Raw genomic sequence first — 13373 nt, 5'->3', positions numbered from 1 at the left:
AATGAGTGAAATTTCGTAACATTTCAATATATTTTGCAATGGACATGGAACAAACAGGAGAGAACAGGGAGTTAAAGGTACGGGATGCGGGAGGTTCAGACCCCCCTGTAACCCCCCCCCCCCACTGATTTTGTTTCTAACCCTGAACAAAGTGAAAAAAAATCCACTGTATAAATAATGAACTAACTTGTGAGCAGGCTTTGGGTATTGTGCCCTCTCTCATTTGGGGCTTTGCATGAGCTCTGAAGCTATGAGCTATGGCTTGTATTGCTGCTTCACTGCTTGTGTGAAACCCCAAACAAGCAGGCCATCTCACAGGCTACTAATTAACTTAGAAGAATCAACCAAAACTAAATGTTTCTGACATGGTTTAATTAAATGTAATTGTATGTTCAATTATGTACAAATATAAAATTTCTACAGTTAATTACAACTTTCGCTTCAAAATGGGTGGAGCACAAGACGCATCAGTTGAAAACTAAAATAATTTGACTAACTGATAAATGTAGCGATAGTACAGCTCGTAATGACATTATAAATACTGTTCAAGTACTAAAACAATACAATGTTAATTCGTTTGAAGTGATTGCAGCTCATGGTGGAAGCAGTAGTGCTTCCTTAAGCATTCTCTTCTGTTCAGGGTTGAGTTGGTTTGGGAATTCTATGTTGAACTGTATTATAAGGTCTCCTTTTGTGGCTGGATCCTTGGATATGGGCATTCCCTCACTGGGTACGATCTTTTGATATCCAGGTCTGAAATAAGAAGGTACAAGATTACAAAAGTTTTTTTTTTTTGGAGGCAACATGTCAGTACAGTTAGAGCACTGGGGAGTTTGAATTATGGAGGTTGGAGGTTCAAATCCTGTTCTGACCACTATATAGCTGGCCAGTGTTGTTCTCAGTGGTCCCCAGTTCAACTCCTCTGCCACTCTTGTAATCAGCCAACTGGCTGTATCCTGCCACTTGGGATATTAATCATGTTTTGTGCATATTTTACAATATTTGTTTCATTGTTTGTTTTCATTGGCCTTAAAAAGCCACATCCCAGAAGTGGTCTCTTAATGAATTTGGTACATTTGTAAATTAAACTCAAACTTGAGCTACAGTTAATCACAGAACACTGGACTTGAATTCTGGATGTTGCAGGTTTAAATCCTGTTCTGACCACTAGCTGGTGTTGTTCTTGGTAGTGATCCTGAGCTCAATGCCTCGGCTTCACTTGTACCTGTAAATGGCCAACTGGTCTGCCTCCTGCCAGTTGGGATTTTAAACCAAGTTGGCTGTCATTTACAATATTTGTCAAATTGTTTGTTTTCATTGGCCCTGAAAAGTCACATCCGGAAAGTGGTCTTTTAATGACTTTGGTTCATTTGTAAATGACATTAAAACTTGAGCCCACGGAAAAAACCCAAGCAGGACTCAAATTAATAAAAAAATGTAAAATCTCCAAATTCATAATTTGATCTTACTTGACAATGTCGTTGATTGGGATGCTAATGAGTCGCCCATCCAGTGTGGGAACATCCACTACACATCCTGTAAGCGCCTTTACAATAAACAAAAAAAATTATGTTAGAATTGCCCAATAGGACTTTACTGATGACGATTCCTTCTACGATTTAAACAAGTTCAGTTCTCCCAAGAAGTTACCCAATAATGTTTTGCAGCCCTACCTTGCCAATACTAGGCCTACTGGGAGTAGGAGCAAGTTGTCCGGGGGGGGGGGACCTCCCATAAGAAAGGGGTGGGGATGCTCATAGAAAATTATGACAATTACCCCTAAAAGAAGCAATCTGGGCGTGGCTTAAGCTTTTTTGACCCCTAAAAGATATACTTGACGGCTAAAAATATTAGCATGTTGCCTGGAACAGTCCCTAAGTGAGACAAAGAAAACGAAATGTACACCCCTAAGCGAGATGGCGGACATCCCCGCCCCTTTTGTATGGGAGTCACCCCAGGGAAATTGTCTTTCATTAAAATTAATTATGCACTCACCTTTCCAAGAGGAACAGTAGCAGTATAAATGATGTTATCATCATCACGTTTGAAGATTGGATGTGGCTTGTCTTTAACTATAAACACAATGTCAGCTAAGTGGGGAAAAAACACAAAAGATTAATTCATGCATTCATCATACAACAACAAATTAAAATCAGTGAAGGGTAGTTAAGAATTTCTTTGGGTTTAAGAAGTTGATTATGGTCACCATTTAAAATTTATTTTTTGCATTACAGTACATTTGTATCAGTCCTATGATGTACACTAAAACATCACTATCTGACAACCTTCCTACTTGGGCATTAAGTATTTCATGTCAGACTTCCTGTCCAAGAAAACATCCAACAATAACATGGCATTTGCTAACAAGGACCTGCTAAGGTTTAAATTAGACAATTACCAGACATTGATAGGGCAATATTTACTTCAAACAGGCATACGGCAAAGTTAACTAGTGCAAAGCAATAGTGAGCGATGCAAGCTGGCTGCATTTACAAATTACCTGGAATATTGTTAGGACCCTGGTCTCCCTCTTTGGGGAATGTGATTTTTGTTCCTGCTCTCCAACCCTGTTTGACATTGATCGTTAAAATCTTGTCCCGAATATTAGATGTGTGTCCATCTTCATTCATTACCTGTTGATACAAATTATTTGGTTTAAGTGCTACTGTGAAATTTGCACCAATCCTATTTTAGCCTTTAAAAAACATTAACAAGTACTGCATGAGAAAAGATATATAAGATAAGATCCATAGATATTCATGTTTTAACAATATGCAAAGTGATGATGCCACAAACTTGACCAAATTTTAATCAAATAATTACAAAGAAAACAATATGTCAACCAGTTTGTATCAGAAATGTTTGATTCTTTGCAGTTACTCTCTACTTGATGTGTTCCACAATATAAGCTTGACAATTTCGTTACCATGGCAACAAACTGGGTTATAGACCTCCCAATGTTGAAGATACATGTATTTCTCTTAACTCTCAGGGTTACCCCTGACTCATCCCCAGTCATCTCTTACCCAAAAATTGCAAGACACAAAGGATGATTCCCTACATGTTCAGTTTCATCCAGTCTTCCTAGACTTAAGACGGACTCAAAAGACGACTGGGGACGAGTCAGGGGTTACCCCTTACATGTACAGTTTGTCAGTGTATCTCTGAGTGGAGATAACACAACAAAACATAACAAACCCTTACAGGGGTTGAAACCATAAACGGATTGATCTGGAGTCTTACACAGTAACTGTTTAGTCACCAGAGGCTGCGACTCCTTATAATACACACTGTAAAACTTGAGTTCTTACCCTACGTGAAATTTTCATTTTCTTGACACATCCTTTAAACACTTCTTCTAGAGTAAGGTAAAGTTCTCTTTCAATGGGTGGATCTTGTTTACGACGGCCACGACCATGAATTCCACCAAACCCAACTTCTGGATCATAGGAATCAAACAATTCTGAAACAAAAACAAGAAAGATTTAAGTTGAAGACCACCGCCATGTCAAAACCAGATTTTCCTTTAAGGTTGCCTTTCACTGGGCACACGTAAGAGATTCAAACAATCATGATAAGTGCATATACTGGTAGGAGAATGAACACACTCGTTCTGTCCTCATGTGGCATAAGCATACAAATGTAAGCATAAGAAACAATTTTTTTGTTCTTCAAGTGCTTATGTTAATGCCATGCTATAAAAAGAATGCATGCAGCCATGGGTTGTTTGTCTTGTGTGCTTATGCTACAAGTACTTATGTTTATAAAGTAAAAACCAGTCTTTATGGGGTACATTAAATGGTTTTACAAAACATCAGTCCCTGGATGTTAAAAGTGGATAAACCAGGTATGTGGATGTATTGTAAATTGCCATCTAGTGAATAACACTGTCTTCTCTTCTGGATAGTGATTTACAAGAATATGGTGGATAGGGTTGTACATGCTTTGAACAATCAGAGCTAATTTCATTAAGCTTGCCAACAACTGATAATCAATTGATTTGTCAAGTTACTGAGTTGGACCAGGGGAATCTTGGTTTTGACCAATTTCTCATGGTACTGGTAGGTCTTTGCTAATAACCATAAACAGGATAAAAAACTGGGCCCAGTTTGAAAAAACCTGACAGAAATTTTTCTGGTTGTCCAGGCACTTCCCCTGGATCTGCAACTACACCAACACAATTTTTGTTTTGTGTGAAGTGTAGTCTGTTGATTTAGTTGAAATGTTGTTTGTTACATGTAAGGTTTCTGTACCAGCAAAAGGATTATCTCCTCCAAAAAACTCTTTGAACACCCGTCCAGCATCTCCATGAAATGTGTATCCAGGCGTCCAGCCACCTACAATGAAGGAAAGATAAATACATTAGAAAATTGTAAATTCTAATGCTATATTTAAGATGGAGGTAAGATTTCCATATTATCCCGTACCTAACCCAGTACACAATTTTTAGAGAATTTGTATACATAATTTAAGTATGGGTCTATATGGAAATCTTTCCAGGACAGGACTTTGCGAAGTTGTGAGGACATTTTTACTTGAATTCACTTAAATCTATGCCAAGTGTTTTAAAAAAACTCTCAGATATTTCTCTAGTAAAACAAATAAATATAATACACTCATTAAATGAACTGTACAAGTTAAAACTGTAAAGTACCTTTTTCGGGAACTCCTCCTTTTAGACCTTCCTCTCCAAATTGATCGTAAATTGCTCTCTTCTTAGCTGAAGAAATGATAATTGTTATAAGTTAACATTACTGCATGATTTAAGGGGAAGTGTTACATAACCTCAAAGGGATTCCCTTAGATATTAGTGAGACTTTCATATAAATTCAGCTGTGTTATATAAGGCAAAACAGAGTACTTTATGAGAGCGTTTAATATTTAACTATTTGATCACTTACTGGAGTTATATACATGAAGCTTCAACAATAAAATGGTAAGGACGATCAAAGTGTTTTGCAATTATTAATTCAATGCTGCTCGAAGTGCAATCATACCCGGGAATTAAAATCGCATGACATTTCTAAAGCTGTTCCTGTTTTGTTGTTATTATTTCTATATTCCACAATCTGTGTATCTATAGTAGTATCCTCCAGTCATACTTACGATCGCTCAATACATCATAAGCCTCTGCAACTTGTTTAAACCTCAAATCCGCTCCTGGCTCCTGGTTCTTGTCAGGGTGAAACTTCAGCGACAACTTGCGATAACTGTGAATCAAAGTTTGAAAAATCGTCAGCTTTTTTGGTTAAAATGAACCATCTTTAAGATGCATTAACCCCTAAACGTACGATTTTTTGACGTCTGCATCGTTGGCTGTTTTTGTAAGGCCTAAAACAGCGTAATAATCTTGTCCCATCGTAACAACTGTGAAGACTATTGCGAAAATATGGCGCTCAGTGAAAAATGGTTGTCGTGGAAACGCTATAAACTAAAGAGACTGGAGACGAAACACGAAGAGGACTGGCACTAATATAGCAGAACGCTGGATAAACAGTTTTTACAACGTTGGCTCAGTTTTCTACACGTGCAATTTTACAAGATTTGTTTTTATTTGAAAAACATGCTTTCTCTTCCAAATTGCTCTCTGTTTTGTACATTTTTAAATGAAATTATTCATTTAAAGAAATGAACCATACTAAGGATTTTCGATTTGACTTTCTGGGTGCTTTAAAATGCTTGTGTGATAGTGACAATCGCTTGAAGAATGAACTTGCACATTTCTGGGAAGTGAAGGTTTGTACATTTCGAACATGAAATGGATTTTTAGTTGTAGTTTTTGTTTTTTGTACTGAAAGGTTAGATCTAGTTGTAGGTAAATTTGTATGAGTTTGCTGTTGTCTCCAGTCTGTTTATGTTTGCATATTCTTGTTAATTTTACGTTTTCAGAGCTGGACTTTTCAGGACAAGCAAAATCTTCTACAGAAGTTGGCTGAGCTTGTTCTTATTCAAGATTTGGTTCCCTATATAGTAAAACTTTGTAAACCAATACTTCTCGAAGTTTTGGAACGTAGTGCTCAAATCCTCCAGCAAGCATCTCAGTCAAGCAATTCAGAGAATGAAAGATTTTGTTTCACTCTCAGCCAACTTTTACCTCTGACTCACTTGAAGAATTTTATATACAGATTTACAAAGTCCTCTTGTTTGTTCAGGATTTTTTCAGAAGAGGAGCAGAAAAATGATCAATCAAATGAAAGGATTTTGTGTGTTTTGAAAACTGGTTACAATCTACTGTGTTATGATTTTGAAACATTTTGCAATGCTTGGGACTGGAGTCCTGTTTTTAAACTACTGAAACACAGGCATCCTGAAGTGAGATGGTATGCTATTCATATTGTAGCAATTTTAACAGAGATGTCAGATCAATTAAAGCTTGGTCTGTTGGATAAACTTCTTACTGCTGAAGAAAGAAACTCATTTGTAGTGCGTGAATGCTTAACTGCAGAGACCCCCAGTTTACTACAAGAACGTATGGATAAGAATAAAGTTTGTTCTTCGATTTCTAATTCTATGGATGTAGACATCAGTAGCACTTATAGATCATACTTCAGTGAGGAAGATTTCATTGGCGAGTATACAACCATTTGTGGTGTTGTGTTACCACGGCTACCTGGAACATCGGATCTTGTGGACAAATCACTTGTTATGGTACCATCGACTGTAAACAATCTACATTCTCTTGTTCTGTCAGTAGCATCAGGTCATGGAGTATTACTAGAAGGACCCATTGGCTCTGGTAAAACAACTCTAGTTGAGTATCTAGCCAGGGCAGGAGGGAGATCAAGCCCTCCTGACTTTCTGAAGGTTCAACTTGGAGACCAAACTGACAGCAAGGTAAGACCTAGTTTTACTACTAACTACTGCTACTAGTTTTTTAGTGATGTACAGTCGAAGCTCTCTTAACGGACACTCTCGTAAGCGGACAGCTCTACTTACGGCCGCCTTGCCTGAAACCCCGTTTTAAGTCCCATACAAACTCTGTATTTTTACATTCTCGTAAGCGGACATTCCCATAAGCGGCCGCGGACACTTTCACAGATTACGACTTAGTCTTTTTCTTTGTTTTTAAGCTCCCGTAAGCGGACACCCCAAAGAAAATCCTAAAAAAATACTCTGTATCTTGTTTTTATCAATCAACTTCACATCGCCGTTCGTCACAATGATTTTACAGTAATTGCAGTACCATATTTTAGTGCTTGTTTTGTCGTCATCTACGTCTGTCCGATTATTGTTAGCTGGGCAAGCTCCCGTAAGCGGCCATCTATCCCTTACACCTCTAGTGGCTGCTTATGAGAACCATTCTCGTAAGCAGCCAGCTTCAGTTACGGACACTTATTTCGCGTCCCGAGGGTGTCCGCTTACGAGAGCTTCGACTGTATATGTACTGGAAAGCATATTAATTATTACAAGCAAAAGCATCGCAACTTTAATATTATTGTATTTATAACATTTATATTAATTATCGCATAGCAACCTTAAGTTAGCCTTTAATTGCCAGTTTATGTATTTTAACGGTCATTCGTTGATATTGCCTGATGAGTGTGGTCATCCTTTGATCACACGAAACAGCGTTATCACAATAAAACTATGAATTGAAATCTTACCACTTTTGATCATTATATTTTTAACTTTATATTTTTTTTATTGTAAGTGAAAACTGGGCTCTAAGGTTTTGGAAACTTTCAGGATTACACCCTTATATTTTACAGCAATGAGCCAAGGGTGTTCACGACTGCTTCTAATTATTTTGCATCCTTTTGTGCATTAATCCAATCAAAAGTCACTTGGAAGCAGATAAGAGTCTACATGAAGGAATGTAAATTAATTAGAGGTGGTCATACTTTTAGGCTTCTTGCTGTAACACCAACATGAAAATCCCTTACAACTGTTCCCTCAGCTGGGGAGTGGGGATGGTGGTAGTGGTAACTGTGCTTGCCTCTCACCAATGCAGTCCCGGTTCGATTCCCGGACCTGGCATCATATGTGGGTTGTGTTTGTTATTGGTTCTCATGATCACCTTGCTTCAGAGGTTTCTGGGTACTCTGCTTTTCCTCCCTCCTGAAAAACCAGCATTTTCCAAATTCTATTTCAGCCTGCGTAGAGGACCCACGTGAAATTAAATAAAAAATAAATTAAAATAAATCACTTGGCAATGTATTTATCATTGCTGTGTGAACTTTCTGGTGTTAAGAAGCACAACACCCTGAGAACAAGGTTGTTCAAGGTTAATCCTTTCAGTATAATTCAATACCACCACAAGATGCAACACAAATATTTGTTTCCAGTTATTCAACAACAAAAGAGATCTTAAAGTGAGGGTTTCACAGTAATGCGTACATGTATGCATGACATGACAGCTTCCAGAATAAATCATATGGGTCAACACTAAATTCAAAGTAGGGATCGTTTGTTAAATCCAAATGAATCCATCGTTAAACATTGTCATCTGTCGTTCTGCTTAGACAAATTGAAGTCTGCTATTTCTCAAGTACCTGTGAGTGATGTTTTGTCGATTGATTGAGGCGTTTGGGCAATGAAAAAGCCATTTACTATACAGAGTCTTGTATATAAGCAACATCGCGTGATCAACCGGCGACAGGACGTTCTCAAGAGTACTTGGTGATCGAAAAGATAAACTGATCAATCTGGTATGGGGCTGAGTGGTCTTGTGTGGCTTACAGAAGGATCGATCATTTGGTGTGTAATTTATAGGTGTGATGTAACAGTGGACATGATAAGATACAAACGAGCGATAACACAGATTGTTTGCTCACTACACAAAGACCACAAAGTTCTCTTGCAAAGCGAAATGAAGCGGTAGATTGTCGATACCATATAGAAAATAGCTACAAGGAGTTACAACTAGTTTGGATCATGGCATAAGCTAAAAAATCTCATGTCCACATTCGAACGTACGTTTCAGTCGATTTATCAGATTTATCTTCACAGCAACTGCATGAGAGTGAGAGAGGTCTATCATAACAGAAGCGTTGAATGTACAAGCTTTAAAGTATAAGGAAAACTGAAAACCTTTCTCGTTTTTATGCTTTCTATCAATCAGTACAGACATATAAACAAAGCAATGCAGAGGTATCTTTATTATTATCTTGTCGTGTCGCTTGCCGCATGATTTGCAAGGAAAACCATTTGGTAATTTGCTTCCATCTCTTCAGTTGTCTTTCTTGAGCACACACCATAACACTGGCAGTGGAATACTTTGCCAGATACTAGCAACATTTTCAGCATGAGCTTTGAAATTGCGAAGAGTGTCGATTGAACAAGTCAGATAAGTCAATCAACCAGCTTATGCGAAAGTTCCACGACAAGGGCAAATCAGTGCAGGATTTGCATATTGACATATCGCTTCTGATTGGTCTATAAAAAATTCTGAAGTGATTTTGCTTGCGCCAACAGACAGTGGGGGAAAGTTAGTGAGAACTATTCCTAGTATAGCATTTCAGTGTTTTTTTTCAGGAAATATTTCCTTTTACTTAAGCAACAGACCACACTTTCTAAGGCTTTACTAGCGTAATAAAACCATGCGGGATGGATGTTGGGAGAAGACGAGAAAAGCTTGTAAAACACAAGGCATTAGGCGAGTGATCTACAAGCTTTTCGAGTGTTCTCCCAACATCCCAAGTGGTTTTATTACGCCAGTAAAGCCCTAGAAAGTGCGGTTTTTTGCTTTTATGAAATTACTATAGAAAACGCCGTCAAAGAATAGGAATCTATTTTAGTTTTTGTGATCAAATGTCTTATTCTCAACAAGTTCATCGGATGAAGCGGTAAACCAATCACAGCGGCTGAAAGAATAAAACACAGGTTCAGCTCCACACAGCCGAGAGCAATTCAAGCTTCTTAAAATATATATAGCTCTCCAAACTTCCTGCATGCACCGCAAAATTATAATTCAACAATTCACAGCTAAAAGCCTGAACCAGTTATTAATACAGCTTCTTCCCTCAGTTTGATCAGTTAGGCACATATTCATATGAAATTTAAAATGAGTACTAAATAAGACACAAACAAGCCGAAATACAAACAGACAAACAAACAAACAAGCAAACAATTAAGTAATTAAACCAGATGCATGTACAATTTAAACAAAAACTAATTTCATCTTGTTGCCTTGCATATATGCATGTAACATGACGGCATTAATAAAGTTATTTTCTTTCCTTCAAGTCCTTGCTAGGAACATATGTTTGCACAGACACCCCAGGTGAGTTTGCCTGGCAGCCTGGACCTCTGTTACAAGCAGTACAAGCAGGACACTGGATCCTTCTGGAGGATATTGACCTTGCTCCCATGGATGTCGTCTCTGTGCTGATTCCACTGCTTGAATCACGTACACTGTCTGTACCGGCACATGGAAATGCAGTGAAGGCATCACCAGGGTTTCAGTTGTTTGCTACTCAGAGGTACATTTACAATGATGTGCATGAGATTTGTAGCACTGGTTTGCCTGGCTTATTACAATAACTTATTAACTTTGTCTAAAGCCCCTCCTTCCAAGGGGTTAGAGGGGAAGAGGGGATACTCAGTTGTGTTTTGGGTGGGTATGTGCCGCCAGAGTCTCCAAATTTAAGTAGCATCCCATTTTAGAAAGAATTCACATTCAGAGTAATATGATTCAATTTAAAAAAAAAAACGTTTTGGCTGCTGGTAATTTAAAACTTTTGTGTGTTCGAAATATCATACTCCATTCTCGGAATCACCTTGACCCTGTCCTAGATCGGGAGATCACCTTAACCCTGTCCTGAATCGAGAGCCCAAAATCACAACCCCTTTGGGGAGCACATACCCAATCCATATATTAGGCATTTTGGGTGTGTAGCCCCATCGGGTGGGGGGGGGGGGGGGGGGCAGGGATACACATAAAGATCGACTTGTCTTTCTTCAATTCTTGTGATTGGTACCGGTAAATCCAAGGTTCTTGAACTTCCAAGGGAACAAATATTGGTTCAAGAAATTGGAGAGTTCGAGAAGTCTGGGGTAAAGTTGTAGTGTTCAACTAAGTGAAGCAAAACCATGGGAAATGATTTTTGGTTCCAGTTACCAGCAGGCTGGAGAAATCAAAGGTTTGAGAAACCTGTTTTTCACTATCCATTGTTTTTCAGAGGCCTAAGTAAGTGTTTTCATTTCTAGATCATACAGCAGTCTTGGTGGATCAAGCTATCAAGTCACTTGTGCTAGTTCAGCTATCTTGGACAAACTGTGGACAAAAGTTCAAATCGAACCACTTTCCAAGGACGAACTTATAGATGTGAGTACATTAAACATTTATTTAGATTAATATATAATTGTTTTTATTGAGGGATAGACAACACTACCCATTAATAATGCAAGCAGTTCTTGGTGACCTTATTATAAAAGTTCCACCCACTTATGTGAAATGAAAATATTATGAAACAACATACATGTTCATGCTGAAATTTAGGCAAAGTGGCAAGAAGTGTTGCTCCCCCCCCCCCCTCTGGATGGGATGCCAGTCCATCTCAGGGTACCCCTCCACATCTATCTGCGTGACACACCACTCACTTTCTAGAGATCACTGTCAGCCATTTAACTTTTTTGGCTATCACAAGTTGTTGTTCATGCAATTGATTATAAATTTAAATGAAATCATTTCAGGTGGTGCATCAGAAATTCCCAGACCTTGAAACAGTCGCTGCAAAGCTGGTGGATATTAACTGTCTCTTATCATCAGACCCAAGACTAGTCTCCAATGAAGACACAACCAACTGTTCCCTTCCTCAAGACGAAAGGCTAAGTTCGACAAGAGACTTCATGAAGTGGTGCAGCAGGGTAGCCGTGACTGCTTGCGGCTCACCCACGCTACTTGATTCCAAAGATGTTTTTCTTGAAGCTCAAGATTGTTTTAGTGCTCCCTTGCCAAAAACTGAAGATAGAAATTTGTTAGACATGGCTGTGGGTGCTAAATTAGGTTTGACGAAAGAGAAGATTGAGTTCTTCTTTAGAAACTACAAACCAAAAGTCCACAACTCGCCGTTATCACTGACAGTTGGTAGAATCACCCTGAAAAGAAACCTTCATGAAAATATGCCAGTGCGCTTTGCTCAGAAGAACCTTCCAAAATTTGCACACACAAGACATTCCTTGGTGTTACTGGAGAAAGTTGCAGCTTGTATTAGAAACAACGAACCTGTTTTACTTGTTGGGGAAACAGGAACAGGCAAGACATCGACAGTTCAATACCTGGCAGCACAGTGCTCAGTCAGTTTGAAAGTTGTCAACATGAGTCAACAGAGCGACAGTTCAGACCTCCTCGGTGGTTACAAGCCGGTGGAGATGAAGCAGATTGTCTCACCAGTAAGGGAAAAGTTTGAGGTGTTGTTCTGTAAGACATTCTCGAGAAAGCAAAATGTGAAGTTTTTGAGTCATGTACAGAAATGTTTTGCCCAAGGACAGTGGGAAATGCTGTTTAAGCTTATGATGCATTCTCAGAAGAATGCTCTAGAAAGGGTGAAGAAAGGTGAGCTTTGTTTTGCAACTGAACTGGTAATTATTAATAAATTTTTACTCGGATCGATTGCAGATCAGGGTCGATAATATCCTCAATATTCAGAAGTGCGTCTTCATTCTCATGAATCACGACGGCCGGTGCTTGAGGTCCTTGAAATTGCATTCCCAGCGATTTTGGAGCACTGGCTCCGACTCTGGGTCTGTGAACTGCATCTTCGGAACTTGGCCGTCTGCTGTCAGAAGAAACCTTTAATTTGTAATTTTTAGCTCGCTGGCGACCGACCATTATTTGTTTACCTTAGTTTTGAATTTGATTTCCGGCGTGTGGTTTAAATGCTTTTGTTTAAATGTGACAATTGACAAGCTCAGCAATCTGCGGGGTGCTCGTGGGCGGCTTTTGCGATTCACAGAGATGCGTGCAGGCTTTCCCCTCCATTTTTGCCCCGTCGACCGAGCGCTCTCCAGAAAGCCTGTTCGCAGGCTAGCTCAAAGCTGGGGTCACTGTGTTGTGTTCTTGGGCAAGTCACTTTACTCTCAGAGTGCCTCTCTCCACTAAGGTGTATAAATGGGTACCATCAAAATAATGCAGGGGGGTAGCTCTGCAATGGACCAGCGTCCTATCCATGGCCAGGGGGGAGTAGAAATTCTCCCAGTCGCTTTACACTAAAGAAACTGGGATAAGCTCCAGGGGTATGTGCCACTTGGCTTGAGGCAGACTTGATCCTTTTTTTACCTGAATTATGTAAAGTAATTTTCTTGTCCTTGCATTTAAATCATATTAACAACTTCTCCACAGGTCTTAATAAAACGTACCATTCTATATTTACTGTGTAGTTCTCAGACCTTGGAAAGTATCTGTGTGGCAGCTTGCAGCTTCCAGTCTAGTG

At 39.0% G+C, this 13373-nt stretch overlaps 2 protein-coding genes across 2 annotated transcripts in view; one reads left to right on the top strand and one right to left on the bottom strand.

The window, feature by feature from the left end:
- Nucleotides 1–346: 346 nt before the first annotated feature.
- On the bottom strand, nucleotides 347–5410 carry LOC144655961 (dnaJ homolog subfamily B member 13-like). Its single transcript, XM_078516161.1, has 9 exons — nucleotides 5292–5410; nucleotides 5107–5210; nucleotides 4655–4720; nucleotides 4254–4337; nucleotides 3312–3463; nucleotides 2501–2633; nucleotides 1996–2090; nucleotides 1470–1546; nucleotides 347–753 (listed from the first exon to the last, which is right to left on the bottom strand). The coding sequence occupies exons 1-9, from the start codon at nucleotides 5357–5359 to the stop codon at nucleotides 594–596; spliced, it is 939 nt and encodes a 312-aa protein (XP_078372287.1). The 5' UTR covers nucleotides 5360–5410; the 3' UTR covers nucleotides 347–593.
- Nucleotides 5411–5624: 214 nt separating this feature from the next.
- Nucleotides 5625–13373, top strand: part of LOC144655970 (midasin-like) — a 63107-nt gene continuing 55358 nt past the window's right edge. Inside the window, exons 1-5 of the mRNA XM_078516172.1 lie at nucleotides 5625–5736; nucleotides 5890–6834; nucleotides 10186–10421; nucleotides 11149–11266; nucleotides 11635–12496. Of these exons, the coding sequence (XP_078372298.1) occupies nucleotides 5629–5736; nucleotides 5890–6834; nucleotides 10186–10421; nucleotides 11149–11266; nucleotides 11635–12496 (2269 nt within the window). The 5' untranslated portion in view covers nucleotides 5625–5628. The remainder of the gene's footprint in view (nucleotides 5737–5889; nucleotides 6835–10185; nucleotides 10422–11148; nucleotides 11267–11634; nucleotides 12497–13373) is intronic.

The sequence above is a fragment of the Oculina patagonica genome, chromosome 6 (assembly GCF_052425735.1).
Source record: "Oculina patagonica isolate OP01 chromosome 6, crgOcupat, whole genome shotgun sequence".
Classification (NCBI taxonomy): Eukaryota; Metazoa; Cnidaria; class Anthozoa; order Scleractinia; family Oculinidae; genus Oculina; species Oculina patagonica.
The sequence above is the reverse complement of the archived record's forward strand: the minus strand, read 5'-3'. Positions and strand labels throughout refer to the sequence as shown.